This window comes from Talpa europaea (assembly GCF_964194135.1).
Source record: "Talpa europaea genome assembly, chromosome: 16".
NCBI lineage: Eukaryota > Metazoa > Chordata > Mammalia > Eulipotyphla > Talpidae > Talpa > Talpa europaea.
Genome location: NC_140084.1, coordinates 45,244,851 through 45,267,537, shown reverse-complemented (window position 1 = coordinate 45,267,537; position 22,687 = coordinate 45,244,851). Strand labels below are relative to the sequence as shown.

General features: G+C 60.8%; 3 protein-coding genes across 3 annotated transcripts; all 3 read left to right on the top strand.

Moving 5' to 3' along the window:
- Window positions 1-2,592: 2,592 nt before the first annotated feature.
- Window positions 2,593-3,015, top strand: NANOS2 (nanos C2HC-type zinc finger 2; the record flags this gene model as incomplete). The annotated part of the gene is made up of 1 exon (XM_084256685.1): window positions 2,593-3,015. The coding sequence occupies one exon, from the start codon at window positions 2,593-2,595 to the stop codon at window positions 3,007-3,009; it is 417 nt and encodes a 138-aa protein (XP_084112811.1). The 3' UTR covers window positions 3,010-3,015.
- A 5,571-nt stretch (window positions 3,016-8,586) lies between these two features.
- On the top strand, window positions 8,587-14,469 carry MYPOP (Myb related transcription factor, partner of profilin; the record flags this gene model as incomplete). Its single annotated transcript, XM_084257923.1, has 2 exons — window positions 8,587-9,088; window positions 13,757-14,469. The coding sequence occupies 2 exons, from the start codon at window positions 8,587-8,589 to the stop codon at window positions 14,467-14,469; spliced, it is 1,215 nt and encodes a 404-aa protein (XP_084114049.1).
- Window positions 14,470-18,231: 3,762 nt separating this feature from the next.
- IRF2BP1 (interferon regulatory factor 2 binding protein 1) lies at window positions 18,232-19,998 on the top strand (the record flags this gene model as incomplete). The annotated part of the gene is made up of 1 exon (XM_084257681.1): window positions 18,232-19,998. Exon 1 carries the CDS (start codon window positions 18,244-18,246, stop codon window positions 19,996-19,998), a length of 1,755 nt encoding a protein of 584 aa, XP_084113807.1. The 5' UTR covers window positions 18,232-18,243.
- Between the last annotated feature and the right edge of the window lie 2,689 nt (window positions 19,999-22,687).

Below are 22,687 nucleotides of genomic sequence, written 5' to 3'. Positions count from 1 at the left end.
TCCTGGAGGAGGAGACAATTTGGCCAATGGGCTGACCTTGGCCTACATCACTAGTCCTTAATCCCATGAGATCCAACACACACTTTATATAACAGTTTGAAATGCCCTAGTATTCTGACATGAAACACACAGGAAATCTAGCCCACTAACGCACAGCTTTTATTTTCAAAAATCAATATCGTGTCTTAACTGAGTAACGAAGGAGAAAAAAAAAGTCAGGTATGTATGATAAAACAATCATCTGCTTCCATGTAGACAATCTCAGACACAGCTCAACATATCTCACTGGGCAGATACTAGCGTCTACACCACACTCCCCAACGGAGCGTTGACTGGATGGTTGCCGTGGTCAGCACTGCCTGGGGTGAGGTGCCTTCTAGAAAGAGTCAGCAGCTTGGGGAAAGTTCCCAGCATAACCGAGGACAGGCAGACTGTGATGGACACAGCATTGCATTCCAGGAAAAGTCAGTGCAGCTATACATATGGGAGAAGCGCTTCCCATTTAGATATAAAACCCAGCAAGGATCTAGGCTCAGGTCCACAGGATGGGTTTTTCTATGTGCACGATGGCCAGTGGGGCACTAGAATGTTAAGTAGGGGGCAGGCCAGAACCTGGTGGTAGGAACTGTTGAGACAAGCTGGCATCCCTGGTCCTAGTCTCTAGTCTCACCACCAATCACTGCAGCAAACCCCAAAGGCCCACTCCATTTCCAAAACATCCCAAGGGGGAGAGAGCCACCGTCTGATGGAATTCTCGCCCTACCACCCAGCTCATCTTGGGACCCTCCCTCTGTTCTCACCACCCCAGGCTTCCTGTGGTCCCCAGACTTTAAGGCTTTAGTATCTGGTCTTCCTCTTCCTGGAAGATTCTAATTTGTGGGCTCAGCTTCCAGGTCACCTCCCCCAGCCCAGCCTCTCTCAATGTGTCCCTGTCTGTAGGTAATCGGTTGTTTTTTTTTTTTTTAAGGTTTATTTTATTTATACAAGAACCGGGGTACAGGCCAGATGCGCGAGAGGGTGAAAGGATTCACCAGAGACAGAGCGGGGAACAGAACAGGCAGGCTGACGAAATATGCTGCTGAGGGGAGTAGCGGGCAAGACAGGAGACGTCTGCTCGCCATGTTGCTCCGAGAGTTGCTCCGAGGCCAGTGGGGATCAAACTGGCACTGCAGAGGCTGTGAACAGCTTCACGGCGCTGTGCTCAACTGCCTGTGCCACCAGGGAGGCCCAAGGTAATCAGTTCTTGAGGGTTCATGGTGTTTTCATTTGCTCGTCATTTCCCTTTGGATCAGTTACTCACCAAACAGACACAAAGAAGTCAAGGTCCTTGTTGAGTTTCCAGGGCCCAACTCAAGGGGTCTGATGGCTGTGCATTGAGTGTTCAAGAAAACAATGGAACAATAGCGGAGGAAGACTTCCTGGAGGTGGTGTGGGCAGGAAGCCAGGTGTTCGCTTGGTCTTGGAGCTGAGGAATATGGTTTGGGAGGATGCCCAGGGCCAGGGTACGGGCATCCTAAGTGAAACTGTGCCAAGCTTGCTCCTAAGTTACTGGCGCCAGACCTGGGTGTAAATTCAAGAATGCCATTGCCCTGCTGTGTGACCTTGAGTATATACCTCAACCTCTCTGGGCCTCGAATACTTCTCTATAAAATGGAAATGACTGTGCCCATCCCCTCCAGAGATCATGTTTTATGTAGCATTGAATGCGGTAGCCTGTATGGAATAACGATGTGCTGGATAAATGGCTCTTAGTTCAGGACATGATGAAAAACTGGGTCTTTATTCAGAAGAGAGAGAGGAAGCACATATTTGGGGAGTCCTGCAAACCTGGCTTAGAATCCTGGCTCTCCCACTTGCGTGATATGTGACTCTGGGCCAATGAGTTTCCCCCTCTGATATCACTAGGAAGGGCCCTGTGGGATCTGGAGGGAGCAGGCCCCCAGCCTTAGAGTAAGGGAGGGTGGGGGTGGGGGGCACTTGTAGACATGGAAACTTACTGAACAGACAGGGACACTGAGGCTCAGGGAGGGGGACAGGCCTTTTGTGGAGGTCATGGAGCACCTTGGGCAGAGCAGGTGCCCAGGGGCTGACCTCCTTCCAGATCCCCATACGGCATTACAGTCAAATGGGAGTTGGGCCTCCCTGGTGGCGCGGCGGTTGAGCACTGGGTTGCGAAGCTGCCCGCAGCCTCTGCAGCGCCGGTTTGATCCCCGGCTGCCGGGTGAGGGTCCCACATGGCGCGCAGACCCCTCCTGCCGCCCGCTGCTCCCCTCAGCAGTGTACTTCGGTCCTTCTGCCTGCTCTGCTCCCCGCTCTGGCTCTGGTGAATTCTCTCACCCTCCTGCACTTCTGACTGTACCCAGTGCTTGTATAAATAAATAAATAAATCTTAAAAAAAAAAAAAAATGGGAGTCACCATTAGGGAGTGGGCCCTTTAAATCCTAAGCTCCACCTTTGCTTAGAGGGTCTTTGAGGTATAAAAGGGGGGGGGGGTACAGTTCCTCTCTGCTCCAGAAAACAACCTGCTGCTCCCATCCACCCGCCCCTGGCTCTGGCTTCTCAGTAGCTACCCACCGCCCACCCCTGGGTGCCATGCAGCTTCTGCCCTTCGACATGTGGAAGGACTACTTCAACCTGAACCAGGTGGTGCTGGCGCTGAGCCGGAGCTGGGGGCAAAGGCTGGAGGCCCCGGAGATGGGGGGGCCCAACCCTGGGCCCCCACCAGGGCAGGAATCAGGGCCAGCAGAGCCGGGGGCCAGCAGGACCCTGGGCACCCTGTGCAATTTCTGCAAGCACAACGGGGAGTCTCGTCACGTCTACTCCTCGCACCGGCTGAAGACCCCGGAGGGCGTGGTGACGTGTCCCATCCTGCGGCACTACGTGTGTCCCCTGTGCGGGGCCACGGGCGGCCAGGCCCACACGCTCAAGTACTGCCCGCTCAACGGTGGCCAGCAGTCCCTCTACCGCCGCAGCGGGCGAAATTCAGCTGGCCGCAAGGTCAAGCGCTGAGGCCTGGGGCTGCCACCCCCATACCCCGCCCCAAACCCTCCTGCTTCAGTCCCTACCAAGTTCCCGGACTCTCCCCTCAACTCACCCAGCAGCCAGAGCTCCATGGAGGCTGGATCCTGACAATGGACGCTGCTGGGGAGCCAGACCACCCTGCCTCTCGGACTTTGACCCCGGGGCTCTGTCCTGGGGGTGCCTGGATTCTTGCTGCAGCCGGACCTCCACCCCCTGGGGCTGCCCAGCCCTGGGATCCCTAGACCTTCTGGGCCCGCTGGTGACACCAGCCCTGCCCCTTTGACTCCCCAGCCCCCTTGGTGGGGGGGGGGTGTCCATTCCTTGTGGAATCCAAGACTCCTTGGACCTACACACCCCACTGGGCTCCCCCAGGCCCACGCTGAGGACCTGGCGACAGGGAACACGGCCGACTCGGCGCATCGGGCACAAGGACGTCCAGACGGGCTGCAGACCCGGTCCGGCTTCTCTGCCCGCAGACCCGCCGTGGCATCTTGGACAGCCGGATCCTCCCAGCTCCCGCATCGGTCCGCCAGGAATTGGCGGAGGGAGGGGCGCACGGCAAGGGCACCCCGGTCTTCGCAAGCAGGCCTATCTCAGGGTGCAGACTTGGGTTGAGCGGACACCCTTCACCTCTCTCCGCTTGTTTTTCCCCTTGTTCATTCCCGCTGCCCGCGCCCCTTCACACCCCCACCCGCAAAGCACCCACATCACTGAGGATGCTTCCCCCCCTCTGAGAGGGCTCCAGCGGGCCACCTCCCACCCACCGCCCCCAAATCACGAACGTTTGCTCCAGGTTGGTTTTTTTCCTCCTTTATTTTTTCATCCTCCAGCTGTTAAGTGAAGGAAGCTCAGCACGGAAAGGGGCCTTAGTGCCCGGATGGAAATGGCACCTGCCTAGATTTTATTTTAGGGGCAAAGAAGTGGCCCCAGTCGGATTTTAAGTTGCCAAACAACTCAGGGCTCAGGGGCCCCAGGGGACTGGGGGCTGCTGAATAAAGAGCGTTTCTGGTTATCTTTGCAATCACCCAGAATGTTTGTCTTCTCACCTGGCCCCGCCCAGGAGGCTGGGGGTTGGGGGCAGACTGGCCAGGGGCCTGGCACATGCCACCCACACCATGGGGAACAGGAAGCACAGCAGAGGGGCCCTGGGCTTCCTCCAGACATCCTCCCACATGGGTCACGGTGATCTGGTTCCCCAAGTCTCTCCAGCTTCTACCTTGACCCCAGATTCCCTTTCTGGCCCTTCCTCTAGCTTTGTCCAAGGGGCCCATCCCAGCCGAACAGCAACTTTGTGGGAGCTCTTAAACTTGGACTCCCAGAGCCTGCTGGAGAGGTCATGAAAAGGAAGGCCTCTGCCCCAGGGAGACACAATTGTACGTGAAATGTTGCCTGTAATATTAGGGCTGCTTTTGCTCTATTGTTCCATGAATAGCGAGCACTACCTTGTTCAGGCGCTGGCCTAAGCAAAGCAGAGGAGACCCCCTGCCCTCATGGAGCTGATAATTCTGGCAGGAGCAGAGTCCAAAGAATTGAGGGACCTGAGGGTGTGGGGGAGGGGAGGGTATTCAGGTGGCGGACACAGCCTTCCCAGGCCCTGAGGCGGAACTGACCCCTGGCAGCCATGGGAAGGAGCAGGCAGCCAGCCAGCTAAGTGACAGGTAAGATCGGGGCCTCCCTGGTGGCGTGGGGGTTAAGTCTCAGTGCTATCACCTCTACCCGCTGCTCCCCTCAGCAGTGTACTTCAGCCAATTCGCCTGTTCTGCTCCCTACTCTGTCTCTGGTGAATCCTCTCACCTCCCACACCCAAGGGGGCCAGAGACTTGGAATCTGAATCCTGCAGACCTCCATGAGAACTTGACCTGTGTGGTGCTTTCTCAGTCTCTGAAATCCACGTCTGACTGCCGAGAGTACAGAGAAGCAAACACCCTCAGGACTTCTGCGCCTAGGTCCTTTTCCAAAAGGTGGGTGCTGTGCTGTCTGCTGTTCTCCCTGTTTCAGCCAGATGGGCACCCCCCTCCTATAGGGCCCCACTCCCTGTCTCGTCTGCCTTGTGCTCATGCCGGCTCTGGAAGGAGGGGTTCCCCTCCTGTGAGTCATAACCCACTAGAGAAAGCACATCTCATGGGGGCCTAGGAGTTGGGTGCTGGTCTGCTCCCCGCTCTGTCTCTGGTGAATCCTCTCACCTCCTGCACCTCTGACCCATCCCCCAGTTCTTGTATGCATAAATACAAAAAAAAAAATCTTTTTTAAAAAAGTTGTAATGCCGCACACCTGGCACTGAGAAAATGCTAGAAACCAGTGTTACCTCAATAGCAAATCTCAATAGCAAATGATCGCAAAGAGAGAGCAGAGAGGCACAGAGAGGGAAGACAGTGACGTCAGAGATGGGGATGGGAGGGATGCAGCTGCGGTCTCAGCTGTGGGCTGAGAGCAGAGCTGCGTCCCAGCCTGCATGTGGCTCCAGAGAAGACTAGGGACAGAGAGCTCGAGGGGAGGTGATGGGGCCCTGCAGGCGTGGGTGCTTTGAGGCCAGATGCTGAAGGGCTGCTCATACTCCAGAGCCTCCTTCATCTCCTTTTTTTGTCCCCCTCCAGGAACCCAGAACCCAGGGAGAGCCACACAGATGGAGAGCACTCAGGTCAGAGCACAGTTCCCGGGCTCAGAATAGGCGCATAGGTTGCCACCCAGGAAGGGGGCAGCTGGACCCAGGCAAGCTGGCTCCTGGGCCAAGCAATTCCTACTACCCTTGAGGTGTGTCTCCATCATCTCTGAGCTTCCAGAACTGAAACCAAAATTCCTGCAGGTGAGCCCCTATCTCAGCACATGCTGCTTCTGCTCTATTTGGTTCCACTGTTGAATGCTACTCTGTTCTATTTGGTTTGTCTATTGACTCCTAGTTGCAATAATTATTTGGGGCACCTACCAGTGGGTCAAGACACACAGTTGCAAAAATAATGCCCTAGAAAGGCTTCTTGACTCCCACCCCCAGACCTTGACCTCTGAGAGCTACCACCCCCCCACCCACCCCCCACCTCAGCCATTAGTGGCCCCACCTCACTGGGCACCCGGCTTCCAAACTTGCTCCTTCAAATCAGTTCCCAAAGGAATTCTTTTTTTAAATTTTATTTTCATTTTTGTGTAGAAGAATTGGGGTGTAGTCTAGAGGTGTGGGGAGGGTGGTGGTGAGAGGATTCACCAGAGACAGGGGAGCAGAACAGGCAGAATGACTGAAATCCACTGCTGAGGGGAGCAGCAGGGAGACAGGAGAGGTCTGCCACGCCATGTGCGTCAGCTCCCTGGCCAGGGATCTAACTCAGTGGTGACAGCACTGGAACTTAACCCTAGGCCACCAGGGAGGCCCCTAAAGGAATTATATTAAATACCAGAGTCCAAACAAACCTTCCTCTGCTCAGGACCCCCCATGGCTGTCACCTCATGTGAAAGCCAAAGTCCTTACTCTGGATGTGGCTCCCTCCACCCCAGCCCACCCTTCTCTCCCTGTTCCTAGAATAAAGCAGGCAAGACCCAGCTCTGGCTGTACTTCCTCCCTCACCTCCTGGTCCGCACCCAAGTCTTCCCTTTCCAGGGAGCCTCCCAAAGCCACCTTATTTTAAAACTACAGGCACATGCACAACAGCCATCTTCCCCAACCCTGCTCCTACTTCCGTTTTCTTCATCATATACATCACTTCTTCACTTAATGTCTTTTTTATTAGTCGTCTGATTCTCCCAAGGTGAGCTCATGAGGGCATAGATTTTTGTCTTTCCTGTTCTCTGCATCTGAGACCATGCAGGCGGTCAATAGTTGTTGAATAGACGAATGAAGCACCTTTGTTAGTGACCTTGAGGATGCTGCGGGATGCTGACCCACAATGTCTCGGCCCAGCTTCACCCAATCACCCTGCCTTCGGCTCACCCAGTGCAGTCTCCATTCATACCTGCCTCCGCACATTTGCTTCAAGTCTCACTGGCGCCAGGATCCCCCTCCTTACCCACCGAGAAACTCCCTCTCCCTGCGCCATGACGTAAAGCTGTGCGTGCTGGAGGGACGGCCAAGGCTGGAAGGTTGGAAGGTGGATGCGTTGTCGTGGTAACCGCACCCCGCCCGGGGCGGAGTATCCCCGGGGTGCCCCGCCCCTGCAGGGTTCGCAGATCCGGAGCCACCCCGCACTGGGGCGGGTCTGAGGGGGTGGCAACCCGCTTTCTCACGTCCCCCACACCCCTCCCACGCCGTTGTCAAGGAAACGAAGCGCTTCCCTCCAGAGCCGCCTCCCTCCCGTAGCTCCCGAAGAAAGACACGTGGATAGTTAGGGGGCTGGGCAGACGGGCAGGCAGTCCGAAAGGGGGAACGCCGCTCGGTTCCAGCTCTCGAGCGTCTCTCCCGCCTCCTCCAAGGACCGCTACGCCCGCGCCGGGCCGGAGGCGCGGGTACCCCCGCGAGCCGGGCGCCGGGAGCACGCAAGCGTGGGGCCGAGTTTCGCGCGTGCGCCGTCGCGGCATGAAAAGGCGGGGGGCGCGAGCGCAGAGCTAGCTTTGCGCCTGCGCACCTGGGGCCCGCTCCTGGAGGCCGGCAGAGGGCGCTTCTGCGCTTGCGCCGTGGGAGGGGCGTGAAAGCCCGGCGGTCAGGGCGTTGGGGGCCGGCGGGGAGCAGGTGCGCCTGCGCCTTGGTCGCTGAGCGGTCGGGGGCGGGGCCCCGGGTCGGGAGGGAGCGAGGCGGGGGGCGGAGGGAAGAGGCCGCAGAAGCCCGAGCCTTGACCGACGGGCAGGCGGGGGCTGCGGCTGCGCCGGTGAGTGACTCGCGGCCCGACTCGGTGCCCCCCTCGGCTCCCCTCACTCTTCCCAGAGTCCCCCGTAACCTCCGTTGTCCCCTCCTCGTGCAGGATCCCCACTACCCCTGAAACCCCCCTTAATTCCTGGCAATTCCCAGAACTCCCCCAATCCCCGCAGACCCCGATCCCCTAGTATTTCATAGTCCCGGCGCCTCCGCTGTCCTCGGAACCCCCAACTCACCATTATTCCCGGAATCCCCTCTGGGGACCCCCAGAAACATCGGCCTCAGCGGCGTCCCGTTGCCGCGGCACCCCCGGCGCGCGCCTGTGCTCGGACTCCCTGCTGCAGCCCCCTTCGGCGTCCCCTCGCCTCGCCTCCCCTTCCCCGCGACCTCCGAGACACCCCCATGCTCCCATTTCGCGTTCCCATGCCCCCATTCTGCTTTAACTCCTGCGGACACCCCCTCTTGTTCCGCTCTTCCTCATCCCCCCACCTCTCGAGACCCTCCCCCGATTTCCAGCAACTCCTCGGCGAGGCACTTTGCGCCCGACGCCCCAGACGAGCGCCCGGCGGAGTCAGCTATTAATAGGCGCTCGCGGCCCCCCGGCGGCGCGGCGCCCCCCGTCCGCCCTTCACCCCGCCCCGGGCCGGGGGGACCTAGCCGGTGTCGGGGCGGCGGGGGGGGGGGCGGGCGGCGCGGGGACGCCGGATCCCCGCCAGCGCCGTGCGCCCTGTGCCCGCAGCGCCGGCGCCCCCCATGCGCCAGGCGGCCGGACGGCGGCGTCGGGGGGCGCCATGGCCTCGGCGGCGGCGGCGGGCGAGGCGGAAGAGACCACCCGGCTGCGCAAGCCGCGCTTCTCGTTCGAGGAGAACCAGATCCTGATCCGTGAGGTCCGCGCCCACTACCCGCAGCTGTACGGCGCGCAGAGCCGTCGGGTGAGCGTGGCCGAGCGGCGGCGCGTGTGGGACGGCATCGCCGCCAAGATCAACGGCATCACCAGCTGGAAACGCACCGGCCAGGAGGTGCAGAAGCGGTGGAACGACTTCAAGCGCCGCACCAAGGAGAAGCTGGCCCGCGTGCCGCACTCCACGCAGGGCGCCGGGCCTGCAGCCGAGGACGCCTTCTCCGCGGAGGAGGAGACCATCTTTGCCATCCTGGGGCCGGGTGTGGCGGGGCCGGGAGCCGGTGCAGGGGCCGAACAGCCCCCCGCGGCCGCTTCCTCGCAGCCGCCGGCCCCGAGTGCCTGCGCTCAGCGCTATGTGTTGTTGGAAGACCGCAGGGAGGACCGACGGGCAGGTGAGTCCCTTCCCTGGCACCTGAGCAAGCGCGAACCATCACCGAGCGAGCGCTGTGTGCCCGGCGGGCTGGCGCTGTTCCAAGCCCTCATTGCGCCTCATCCAGGCCTCCCGTGGCGGCCGCGTCTTCCACGTTGACACCTGGGGAAAGTGAGGGTCAGGAAAGTGGAATGGCTTGCAGCCCGCGCACCGCTCGTGACTGTCAGAGGCAGAAATGGAACCCAGATCTCTGAGGCCCGGGTGGGATCCCAGGGACTCTGGAGGCGGGCTGTCTGGGCGCCAGGCTCAGCGCTGCCGCTCAGCGGTGTCATTTTGAGTCCGGTACTGCAGTTCAGGTGCTGCCTCTGTGGAATGGAGAGAGAAAATAGTCCTCACCGCAGGAGTTGTGAAGATTGAGTGAGTTGATAAGCACGCAGTGCTTAGGAGGGCAGCTTCTGAATTCTGGACTCATTTATTTCTTGATTTGGTAACCGGTGCTGTGAGGTACCTGCCGTTTGACCATTTTATAAATCAAACATTAGGGAGGTTTGGTGACTTTCCCTGAGGTAGGAGAGCTGAGTACCAAGACTTCTCACTTAGCCTTGACCCCAGGTGATTTCTTCTACAGCTGTTATCAGGGCACCTGCCCTGTGTTGCTGGGCAGCGTTGGGGACACAGTGATGACTGACATCACCTCATCCCTGCCCTCCTGGGGCTCCCGGTCCAGTAGGGGGAGGGCACAGATACATGCAAGACAGTGATGATTCAGAGCAGTAGACCTGAGCTGTAGGGGTCCTGAGGGTACGCCTGACCAAGCCTGGAAAGTCAGGGAAGGCTTCCTGGAGGAGGCAATGTCAGCACGTAGATGCAAAGAGTAGGGATGAAAAAGTGGGAAATCTAGAAGAAATAGTAGTGTAGTGACTTGGATGACAAGAAAGCTTAACTGGGCCTCCCTGGTGACGCAGCGGTTGAGCGCTGGGCTGCGAAGCTGCCCACAGCCTCTGCAGCACCGGTTCAATCCCCATCTGCTGTCCCCTCAGCAGTGAACTTCGTCAGTCTGCCTGTTGTGCTCCCTGCTCTGGCTCTGGTGAATTCGCTCACCCTCCTGCGCTTCTGACTGTATCCAGTGCTTGTATAAATAAATAAATAAATCTTTAAAAAAAAAAAAAAAAGAAAAAGAAAGTTTAGCCAATTTAGGAAGCTGAGAAAAGTTTGCCCATTGGGGCAGTGAGAGGGAAGGAGAGTGGAAAAATTGAAGTAAGGAAATATTTTGAGATGAGGTCCTAGAGGTCAGCAAAGATCAGCCCACGCAAGGCCTTTAGCTTGAGGCAAGGAGTTTGAATTTTACTTGGAGTGCCTTGGGGAGGGCTTGAGAAAAGGGAGGGGCATGGACATGATCAACTAAGGCAGCTCAGGATCTTGGAATCAGAGAGGTTCATTCACCCACCCAAGGTCACAGTGGGACTGGAATACAGGTTGTGTCCAGCACACAGCCCAGATACCTAACTCAACTACCAGGCTATTGATGGTCTGGCAGTAACAGTTACTATTGACTGAGATTTAATGGTCATGCCAGAATTAGAGCACGCGTGGTTTGTAAGTGAAGGTCAGCACTTTGAACTTTATCTTGAGGGCATCTGAGAGGCATGCTAGTGTCTTAACCAGGAGAGAGACACAATCACTGGGGGTTTGTGTTCTCAATATGAATCAAACTTCTGTGTTCGTAGCCGTGAAACGGACCCATTGAACCAGAGCAGAGATGGCAGTTTATTTTTTCAAAAGCTCTACAACCCCTTCCTTCCCTCATTCACTGACTCAACAAATACTGAGCACCCATGCCAAGGCACGCACTGTGGCAGGCGCTGGAAAAACAGTCGCAAAACAGACAATTCCTCTTATGGAGCCGGCATTCCAGTTCTAGGAGACAAGAAGATAAACAAGTAACTCCCCAAACAAATCATATACCAGGAGGTGAGAAAAACTAGGAAGGAAAAATAAAACATTCATAGGGAAGTGATTTACAGATAGGGTTGTCAGGGAGGGCTTCTCTGAGGAAGTGGAATTTGAGCAGAAAACTGAAAAGGGAGATGGAGCTATGGATAGCTAGGGAAGAGTACTCTAGCCAGCGAAAAGAGCAGGTGCAAAGGCCCTGAGGCAGCGCTATCCTGAAAGCATCCTTGATTAGAATCTCACAGGGGGATTATCCTCTGTGTAATAAAGGAACTGCTGTAATTGAAGGCCAGCAACAGGGTCTGGGGCAGCTGGAGGTATCCTTGATGATGACACCGGAGGGACTCCAAGCAGCTTCAATTTCTAGTCCCCTTCTGAGGGATACTGGCTCCCCTCCTGCCCACAGCCCCCTGGTCAAGGGGTAGTGCAAAAAGCTCTGTACCCTGGGACTGTCCAGGTTCAAATTCCTCCTCTTCCATCGCCCAGCTCTGTGCCACCCTCTGGGCCTCAAGCCACCTCATCTGTAGAATGGGCTGTTGCCAACAGAGACAGCACCTACCTGAGAGAAGGGCCGCGAAGACCTGGTAAGACAATGTAGGAGGAGAGCTTGGCCCCCTCACGCAGGGCCTGACCAGGAAAAGAGTTAAGCACGGGTTGCCAGCACTTTGAACTTTCTCTCACGGGCTTCTGGGAAGCATGCTAGTGTCTTAACCATGGGAGAGTGTTAGCTCTGGTTAGCAGCTCTCCCAGCCTCCCCTGCCTCCTGCAGCCCAGGGAGGCTGGGTGCCCTGCATTCAGGGCTCAAGGGCACTGCTGGTTTTGAGACAGAAGTACAGGGTGATCTGATTTTAGGAGCAGGTGGCAGGCTTCTCTGAGGAAGGAACACTGACTTGCGACCTGGCCATAGCAGGTGGAGGGATCCCGGTGGAGGGGACAGCTTGGGCACGGGCCTCAAGGCAAGGACGAGGGAAGAAAGCACCCCTCGGGAGGGGTCGGGGAGCAGCAAGAGTCTCCTGCTCCAGCACCAGTGCTGCCTTCCCTGGAAGCCACAGTTCTTTTCTCAGGAAAGGAAACGATTTTGTGCTGGACATTTTTCTCAGCGCTCCAAAAAGAGCAGTGTCTGAGGGGGCTGCCTTCAGGAGGAGCAGGCACCGAGCACAGATCCATCCCAGGCAGGTGGAGATACAGGCAATAAATCAGGTAGGGGCACGAGAGAGGAGGCTAGAGACGGGAGCTGCTTGCGACAGTGGCAAGGAAGGTCTTTCCAGGGAGGCCAAGTTTGAGCAGAGCCTGGGGAGCGGAGGAGGGCAGTGGAGCCAGGGTAGGTGTCCACGGAAAAACCATTTTAGGTGGCGGAAGCAGCAAGTGCAAAGGCCCTGAGGCAGGACCAGTCCTAGTGTGTTTGAGGATGAACAAAAAGGCTGTGTGGCTGGAACCAAGTGACCTAGTGAGAGAGAAAAACATGGAAAGAGATGAGAAAGAGAGAAAGGAGGGAAATGTGAGAGAGAGGAGATGGTCTGAGGAGTGATGGAGGTTAGATCGTGCAGAGCCTTGGGCCCTCAGAGACTTTCCTTGTCTCTGAATCAAATAGAAGCCGCTGGAAGATTTTGAGCAGACAAAGGCCATATCTGGTTCGAATTTTTCTCCAACAACTTTGTGAGCGCAGTTGTTGCTATACCACTCACCCGGTGACTTTCGGGGCATCGTGGGGTCGTGCAGCCATCACTGCCGTCCCCCTTAAAGCATCTCTGTGCTCTGCAGTGAAAGCCCCACACCCCCTGGCTTCACGGCCCTCACGCCCCCATCTCTGCCGGGCCCCAGGCAACCGCTGATCTACTCTGTCTCTGGACACTGCCCTGCTGGGGACGTTTCATAGACATGGAGCAGAGAGGTGGTTCTTGGTGCGCAACTGCCGCCTTGTAGCAGAGCTGAGGGCTAATTTAGTTGGGCCCCCGAGGCTCAGGTGGGGAACAGGCTGGCAGGGCACCTGCCACAGCCCAGGAGGGAGGTGCTGGTGGTGGAACCAGAGCGGCGGCCGTGGAGGTGCACAGAGGAGGATGTTGGATTAATTTGGAGGCCGATGGTGTTGGAGGGTGTCCTGGGAGAGAGAAGAGTGGAAGTTTGTGGCCGCAGCGGCTACCAGCGTGGAGCTGCCAGCCGTCTTGAAGGGGGTGGCCCAGGGAGGGGGGCACGGGAGCGGGCTGGGAGGGCCAGCTGCTCAGTTCTGGGCTGGTGAGTCTGGGGTGAGACCAGAAGATGAAGCGATGCGCTGAACACAGGGCTGCAGGGAGAGCTTCAGGCCGGGCTGGGAGATCCCAGGCGGGGGGTAGCCAGGGAGCCAGCAGAGCAGAGACAGGAAGCCTGCTCTCCTGGTTGGAGGGAGCTCCTCCTTAGCCCTTGAAGTCCCCCACTGTGGGGGCCATCCCGCCTCTCTTCAGGCCCAGGGGTCTCCCCAGGATCCAGCAGTGGGGTCTGAGTGTGGGGCCAGGGGGACACTAGCAGGATGATTCAGAGCCTTCCAGAAGGTTGGCTTTTAAGTTAGAATAAGACGGGGGCTGCCTGGATCCGCTGGGGTCTCCGGGACCCTGGTTCCCCCTGGGCTGGTGAGGGCCGCTAGGATTTTGCCCCCTCCGCGGTGCAGAGCCTGGCCTGTGTGAAGCGCGGTTGGTCTTTGTTGTGTCAGGGCTGGCCCTGGGCATGGCTGGGGCGCAGACACCTGACTATGTCTCTGTCTCCACAGATAACCCAGCCCACAGCAAGGGGGACTCCAGCAGCCCAGAGCCCTGGGCCCGAACCTCCTGCAAGCCCCAGGAAGGGGGCTGCCCGCCCTCCAAGGAGCGTGAGTCCCCACCCCCTCCGGCCCTCCAGAAGACGGTCCAGCTGCCCCGCCTGGCCTTGTCACCACCGCCCCCGGCCCCTCCACCGCCGCCACCTCAGCCTCCACAGCAGGTCCAAGCGGCTCCCTCGCCCCCCAGCCCTCCACTCCCTCCGCTGCCGCAGCCTGTGCCCTCGGCCCCAGAGCCCTCGCTGGACTTCCTTCGGGCCCAGCAGGAGACGGCCAACGCCATCCGGGAGCTGGCTGGCACCCTCCGGCAGGGACTGGCCAAGCTGAGCGAGGCCCTCAGCGCCCTGCTGCCCCTTCTGCCTGGAACCCAAGTCGACCCGTTGCCCCCGCCTCTGCCCCCACCCCCGCCCCCGCCCCCATCCCCCAGACCTGCTGTGCTGCCCCCACCCGCCCCCAAGGTGGAGGCCACCCCAGAGCCCGTGTCCGTGGTGGCTACTGTTGTGGACAGGGCCGGGGTGGCAGCCAGGGGGGTGATCATGGCCCCTAGGAGCGAGGAGGGGGGCCCCCGGGCACCCCCAGCCCCACTGCCTTCCCCTGACTCCCCTCCACACAAGAGGAGGAAAGGTTTTCCCACAAGGAAGAGACGGGGGCGATGGAAAACTCCGTGAAATCTGCCTTTGGGGTTGAGCTTGTCTGCGCTCCTGCCTGCGCCTCCTCCCCCAGCTTAGCCCACGGAGGGGGGCCTCGCACCTTCCCCAGCCCGGCTGCACCCTGGCTCCCTGCTGCAGGGGCACAAGCACCCCATTCCCTGTACTAGTTAGTGCCTGATTCTCGGGGAGCCTCTTCATGGGCCCCCCCCAGCCCTTTCTCCAGTACAGCGCTGTCTGCCTGGCTGCTTCCCTGAACCTTGACTTCAAAGCCATCGACTTTATGTTATTTATAAGGCCCTTTGTGGACTGCGGAGGGAACCCCGGGTCTGCACATCCCCCTGCCCTCACAATTCCTGGTCTTGACTTGAAGAGAATGACCCGCGGGGGCCTTCCCACCCCCTCCCCCATCCAGACTTTGGAGTGGGTTGGGGTTGCGGGACAAATCAGAACTTGGAGGACATAGAGGATACCCTAGGGAGCGGGGGTGGAGTTCTTACTGGGGGGCTATAGGTTGGGCCCTCTGCCTCCCCTGCGGTCTCAGACCTCCAGAGCTCAGCCACTCCTTGCTCCCCAGTGGTGACGAGATGACAATAAACTTATTTTTACTACAGCCTTGGGGTACCAGCCCAGGTGTCCCCTCCTCAGGAATATGCTGGGGCCCCTCCCCAGGCTAAGAGGGGTCTGCTGCCCAGTTCCTCCCAGTATCCTGTGCTGCTTTTTCAGTGTTGCTGAAGGAACAAGTGCCTTTATCTGTTCATGGCCCATTTCCCTCTCACTGCCCCTGCAGGTGCTGGTTCTCTTGTTCTCAAACCTGTTGTACCTGGTAACAAACCAGATAACCACCAGCTTGGACTAGGGCCCAGCTCAGCCAGGGGGCTGTCTTGGGAGCTGCCTTGGTTCTATGCTGGACCTTCATCGTCCTTATCTGGAAGACCAGCAGAGAGATTGAGGTGTCTTTACCTTCTCCAGCCAGATGCTGTTCCTCCATCAGGTCGCAGTTCCCATGGATCTGGAGAAAGCCACCCCAACACCCCTCTCTCCCTAGCAGTTGTAAAAAATAAGTTGAATCATCATTTGCATCAATTTAAATTAAACCTCAGCTTCTGTCACCAGGCTGAGCCAGGGCAAGGCCCGAGCCAGTCTCAAAACCACTGTGGTGTCCTCAGCATCCCCCAGCCCAACACCGCCCCCCCCCCCCACCCCTGCCCCATGGAAGAGGCTTAAAAAGCAACAATCACTTAGCACGCTCTATGTGTGGGCTGGGCATCTTGCTGAGCATTTTTATGCATGTTTGCATTTTAACCTGAAGGCACTTAAAGGCAGACTCTCAGGGTCTCCCATTTTTTTCCTTTTTTTTTTTTTATAGAGGCATGTTTTTATTTATTTATTATATTCGTTTGTTTTGTTTATACATGCACTGGGTACAGTCAGAAGCGCGGGAGGGTGAGAGAATTCACCAGAGCCAGAGTGGGGAGCAGAGCAGGCAGAAGGACCGAGGTACACTGCTGAGGGGAGCAGCGGGTGGCAGGAGAGGTCTGCGCGCCATGTGGGATCCTCCTCCTGTGGCCGGGGAGCAGCCGGGGATCGAACCGGCGCCGCAGAGGCCGCAGGCAGCTTCGCAACCCAGCGCTCAACCGCTGCGCCACCGGGGAGGCCCATCCCATTTTTTCCCTAGGAAGTTTGGGGATTTGCTCTGGACTGGTCAGGGCCAACCCAATCCACCTGAAGCCAGCTCTGGCCAGACCTGGACTCTCGTGTTTACTAAATAGCACAAAAGCCATTTTATTTTATTTTTAAAGATTTATTTTATTTATGCATGCAGAGCTGAGGTGTACACCAGAGGTGCAGGGCCTGAGAGGATTCACCAGAGACAGAGTAGGGAGCAGAACAGGTGGATCCACTGAACTACACTGCTGAGGGGAGCAGTGGGGGAGACAGGAGAGGTCTGCTGTGCCTTGTGGGTCAACTCCCTGGCCAGAGATCAAACTCAAAATTTGTGCTGCAATAGATTCATAATGCTGAGACATAACCCCTTATGCCACCAGGGAGGCCTGCACAGGCAATTTCAGGTGACACATGGATGGCTTTGCTAATGGCCCTACATGTAGTTTAAATTTTTTTAACGTGGCTAGTGCATAAAACCCATGTTTATGCAGTTGACACTGCTAAGGATGAGGCCAAAGTCGTCCTTCAGCGAGTCAATTGCAAAATGTTAAGGAATAATACAGGTGGGAAGTAAGATGGTGAAGCCAAGACTGAAGTTTGGGTAGCAATCAGAGCTAAATGATTGCAGTGGCTTGGGGGTGGGGACGGAAGCAAGGCAGCCTCTGATTAGTCTGGAAGCCACTAATGAAAGGAACTCTGGCAAGTCGTTCAAATATTTTTGAGCTTTACCCACGTCTAGAGAGAGGAAGAGGCTGATGTGGGTCAGAACCTGCCTCCCCTTCCGCCCAGCCCACCTCGCACTGTTCCTCACGCCTGGGAGCCCCTCATCATGGGGGACTCTAAAGCCCGGCTGGACCTAACAGGCAGCACTAAAGGTTGAAGAAAGGGGGTCGGCTGCGAACTCTCCCCGCAGCCCCCCTCCCGCGCTCGCCAGCCCTGACCGCCTTGCCTTCCCCCAAATTAGGGTGCAGTAGAGGGGGAGGATGCCCCCACCCCGGGCTCAAAGCAGAAACCGCTAATAACCCCCTAGAAGTTTTTTCGAGGGAAGAACAGACAGTGCGTATCCGGGAGGCCCCCCCAACCTCCCAGACAGCGGAAGTGCGTCAGGTGGTTCGCCCCAAAGAGCATCTCGGGAAGTGTAGTGCAGTTGGGGGGGGGCCGCGAGCCCGCTGCTGTAACCCTTTGGGCCCCAGAGCACGCGGGAGGCGCTGCCGCCGCCGAGCCGCAGCCGTCGGGCGGCTGAGGCAGGGGCTTGGCCCCGAGGCCTGCGTCCTCCTCGCTCTGGCTTCTGCGCCCCGTCGAGGCTCGTGCCCAAGGTTCTGGGGAAGAAGTGCCAAGTGGACAAGCCGCACCGCTACTCAGTTGACAGCTCTCCACCCCGAAGCCGTCCAATCAGGGCCCCCGCGCCCCGCCCCAGACGCGGCCGCCTTCCGAGCCGGCCATTGGCTCCCTCCCCGGGGCGGGGGCGCGCCTCAGAGAGGCCGAGACGCCTGCCCGGGGCTGCACAGCGACTCGGCGCCGCAACCGGACGCCGGAGGCCCGGCCCGCCCGTGCACTTCTGACTCGGAGGTAGTTCTGCCCGTCCGTGCCCCAGCCCCGCCCGCGCCCGCGCCCCGCGGAGCCGGCCGAGCTGGCCGCGCGCGGCGAGGACCGCGGGGGCATGAGCCGCGGCGATGCGGCGCCCGGGGCCGCCGCGCGCCGTCCCCTTTAAGAGCCGGCCGCGGCGGGACTACATTTCCCAGAAGGCTTTGCCCGCGCGTTATGTAACTTTCCCTGCGAAGCGGCCTCTGGGGCAGAAGGAGGTGGAGGCGGCGGCGGCCGTTGCAGCGGCGGCGGCGGGAGCCCGAGGCGGCGGCGGCGCCCGCGGCCCATCGCGGGGCCGGAGCTGCGCGCCTCGCCGGGAGCCGGGACCGCGCGGGGGCGCCGACGCGCTCTGCCCGCCCGCGCGCGGAGGCGGGCGTGAGGAACGAGGCTCCGGGCCCAGGGGGCGGGGAGGGGGCCGGGCCTGGCTCCGCGGGGAGGCCGCGCCGGAGGAGGCCCGGCCGCGGCGCGCGCGGTTCCGGGGACGCGGGCGGCCCGCGGCGGCGGCGGCGCGGGGGGGGCGCGGGGCCCGCGGCGCGCGGGGCGATGGCGTCGGTGCAGGCGTCGCGCCGCCAGTGGTGCTACCTGTGCGACCTGCCCAAGATGCCGTGGGCCATGGTGTGGGACTTCAGCGAGGCCGTGTGCCGCGGCTGCGTGAATTTCGAGGGCGCGGATCGCATCGAGCTGCTCATCGACGCGGCGCGCCAGCTCAAGCGCAGCCACGTGCTCCCCGAGGGGCGCTCGCCCGGGCCCCCCGCGCTCAAGCACCCCGCGCCCAAGGACCTGGCCGCCTCGGCCGCGCAGGGCTCGCAGCTGCCGCCGCCGCCGGCGCAGGCCCAGCCGTCGGGGACGGGCGGCGGCGTCTCGGGCCAGGACCGCTACGACAGGGCCGCGGCGCCCGGCCGCCTGCCCCTGCCGTCGCCCGCCCTGGAGTACACGCTGGGGTCCCGCCTGGCCAATGGGCTGGGCCGCGAGGACGTCGTGGCGGAGGGCGCGCGGAGGGCCCTGCTGGGCTCCATGCCCGGCCTGGTGCCCCCCGGGCTGCTGGCAGCTGCGGTGTCTGGCCTGGGGAGCCGAGGCCTGACGCTGGCGCCCGGCTTGAGTCCTGCCCGTCCGGTCTTCGGCTCGGATTTCGAGAAGGAGAAGCAGCAGAGGAACGCGGACTGTCTGGCAGAACTGAACGAGGCCATGCGGGGCCGGGCGGAGGAGTGGCACGGGCGCCCCAAGGCGGTGCGGGAGCAGCTGCTGGCGCTGTCCGCCTGCGCCCCCTTCAACGTCCGCTTCAAGAAGGATCACGGGCTGGTGGGGCGGGTGTTCGCCTTCGACGCCACTGCGCGCCCGCCGGGCTACGAGTTCGAGCTGAAGCTCTTCACCGAATACCCCTGCGGCTCTGGCAACGTGTACGCCGGCGTCCTGGCTGTGGCCCGCCAGATGTTTCACGATGCCCTGCGGGAGCCGGGCAAGGCGCTGGCCTCCTCGGGCTTCAAGTACCTCGAGTATGAACGCAGGCACGGCTCCGGGGAGTGGCGCCAGCTGGGCGAGCTGCTCACCGACGGCGTCCGCAGCTTCCGCGAGCCGGCCCCGGCCGAGGCCCTGCCGCAGCAGTACCCGGAGCCCACCCCGGCGGCTCTGTGCGGCCCACCCCCGCGGGCCCCGTCCCGGAACCTGGCCCCCACGCCGCGCCGCCGCAAGGCATCCCCTGAGCCCGAGGGCGAGGCCACGGGGAAGATGACCACCGAGGAGCAGCAGCAGCGTCACTGGGTGGCGCCCGGTGGCCCCTACTCCGCCGAGACCCCCGGCGTGCCCTCGCCCATCGCCGCCCTGAAGAATGTGGCCGAGGCCCTGGGCCACTCCCCCAAGGACCCTGGAGGGGGCGGGGGCTCCGTGCGTGCCGGGGGCGCTAGCCCCGCGGCCTCCTCCACCGCCCAGCCTCCAGCCCAGCATCGCCTGGTGGCCCGAAACGGCGAGGCAGAAGTCAGCCCCACGGCGGGGGCAGAAGCTGTCAGCGGGGGTGGAAGCGGCACGGGGGCCGCCCCGGGGGCCCCCCTGTGCTGCACCCTGTGCCGGGAGCGCCTGGAAGACACCCACTTCGTCCAGTGCCCCTCCGTGCCCGGACACAAGTTCTGTTTTCCCTGCTCGCGCGAGTTCATCAAGGCGCAGGGCCCCGCCGGGGAGGTGTACTGCCCCAGCGGAGACAAGTGCCCGCTGGTGGGCTCCTCCGTCCCCTGGGCCTTCATGCAGGGCGAGATCGCCACCATCCTTGCTGGAGACATCAAGGTTAAGAAAGAACGGGACCCCTAGGCCGCCACTGCCGCCAGGCTACTGGCCCCCGCCCCTCGCCACCCTCCGCTGCTGCGGGTAAATTATTCCCTCCCCCACCCAGCCCAGTGCCGCCCCCCCCTGTGTACATACCCCCTTCCTCATCCCAGTCGGGTCCCCTGGGGTAGATGCGTTGAGGGTGGGGGGAGAAAGCTTGTGGCTCGTGTCCCAGGGGGTGCTTGGGGTCCCTTGGCCCCTCTGGTTTCCCTCTCCCCGCCCTGGCTTGGCTTTGCTGCTGCTTGTAGTTGGGGGAGAGGTGTTCCCTCCTCCTCGAGAAGGGGCCTCCTGAAATCTCGCTCTTTATAAACAAAGCAAAAGCATTTTATTGCCCACCCTCCTCCCGCCCCTTTTTCCTCCTTCAATAAAACGAAAGATGGTTTTTTTTTTTTTTTTCTTCTTGGTCCCTTAGTCGTGTGAGCGGCCGCGCCCCCTTCGGGGCGGAGCGGGTCCTGCGCGGGGCGGGCGCTGCCCGGTGGCCTGCAGGTGGCGCCCTCCGCCCGGGCGGCCCGCGGGCCGGGTCTGCGCTCCGGGGTCCAGCCGCTCGCCCGTTTTCCAGGTGACAGAACTGAGGCTCGGAGAGGGGATGGCTCGGGCAGGGGCGCTGCGAGCCCGCTCGGGGATCAGAGCGTCCCTTCTGGCTCGTCCCCTGTCCCTCGGAAGTGGGAGACTCAGCGCCCGCGAGGGGCGCGGGGAGAGGCGTCGGGGGCTTCCTGGACGGGACCGGCTGGGAGGTGACTGCGGCCAGATTGCCGGGGGCCCTGCCCGAGGAGAGGGCGTTGTCTCCGAGGATGGGGTACCCGCACAGGTCCCTGGGCGCAAGGTGGCCGCTCCTCCCCGCTGGTGGTGCCCGAGAGCGCGGGAGGCGGGCGCTTGGGCGGCCTGAACGGGGCTTCTGGCGCCTTCGTCGGGAGCTCAGCCTCCGCGGTGGCCCCCCCGGGGCACCCTGACGAGCTGAGTGAAAAGCGCCCCCCCCCGCGGCGCCTCTGATGTGCCCCGCGGCCTTGCCCCGCACCTGTCGGGGGGCTGATCATTAACCAGGACTTCCTGCTCGCTGGCGTCACGGGGCGGGGCCTGGGCCGGCGGCGGCGGAGCAGGGGTTAAGGGGAGGGGACGGCCCGGGAGCCGACCCCCCCGTCTTGCGGCCTCCCCCGCTACCCTGAATTGGAGGTTCCAGGAGAGGGGAATGCGGGGGGGGGGGGGCGCAAAGGCCGGCGGATGGACCGACACGGGGAATGACTGTCCTGCCTCGCACAGCACAGTGAGCTCGGCACCCAAGGTGGCCCCCAGATCTCAGCTGCATGTGGCGCGCCCTACCGCCCTGACCCGTCAGGCCTCTGGGTCGCCGCTGAGCCACCCACACACCTCGCAGGCTGGCCTGTTCCAACTCCCAAATATCAGGGCCCCTGGGGCTTTGTGCCCCCCTTGTGGAGGATCCCCTGTTCTTACCCTGCCAGTTCTTGGACAGAGGGGTCTGCGCCCCTCCCCCAGCCGCCAGGCCTCAGGTGTTCTGTCAGCCCTGGCACTGCCAGCCTGTGCTCTGGGCAGGGCTGGGAAAACCACCCCTGATTAAATATACCAGGCGATAAGCCTGGGGCAAGGGAGACCAGGATGGAGCTCGGTGCCTGGGCACCCCTCCTGGGCGATCTCGCGGCCTCCCCTGACCCAGCTGTGCAGGCCCAGCTAGCGCTGGTTATCTCCCCTCCCCCATCCTTCAGCGCTAGAGGCTCCCAGACACCAAGGCCCTTGGCCCCGTTGGGGGGCCGGAGGACACCTGGTCCTTTAAGAACAGCTGGTGGGTGGGTGGGTGGGGGGTAGGGGAGTCACCCCCAGCCCTGCCAGTGTGTATTCTAGATAGAGGTCGGGTTAACCATTAACAGAGCAGAAGGCCTGACCTGTGTGGGTGTGAGGGGCTGGCTCAGTCCCCCTTCCCCCAGCACGAGGGCGGGGCCAGAATAGAGGGGTTCTGGGTTTACTTGGGGATCAGTGAGTAGGTGAAGAGGCTTTGAGAAGGACTAGACAGATGCAGAGAGACTCAGGGAAAGATGGGAGACGATGGCGGTATGGAGGGAGACGGAAAGAGCCCAGTGCACTGAAAGACAGAGAGAGGCAGGAGAGATTGATCAAGAGACCCTCGGAGGTGAGGGAGACGAAGTGGAAACAGGGGTTCAGAAAAGGAAATTTGAGAAGTGTCAGCAGGCTGAGGCAGGTTTCACAGATGGTGGCCCATGAGAGACGTAGAAGGGACGCGAGAGAGGAGTGAGATGGAGAGGCAGAATGTCTGAGAGTTGGGAAGGCGGGACAGAGGGCAAGCAGATGGCTCAGCTCAAGAGTTCTCAGATGAGGGAGAAGGGCCGAGCTCTGTGAAGGACGGCAGGACTTGGTCTGTCTTGGTGACCTGGTCCCCGGTGACAGGACTGCCCCAACTTTCCTGCTCACCCTCCAAGTCTCAGCTGAGCTGACACTTCCTCCAAGAAGACCCCCAGGCTGTGTCGGGTGCTGTTTCTGGACTCTCAGACCTGGCACACCCCTATCCCAACCCTACACATTCTGGTTCATGACTGCCTGAGGGCTAGACTGTGAGCCCCGCTGGGGCTGGGCCAGGGCCAATCACCACAGTGTCCCCAGCATCACCCTGGGGGTCGGCGGGTTGAGACAGGAGTTGGGGGGGGGG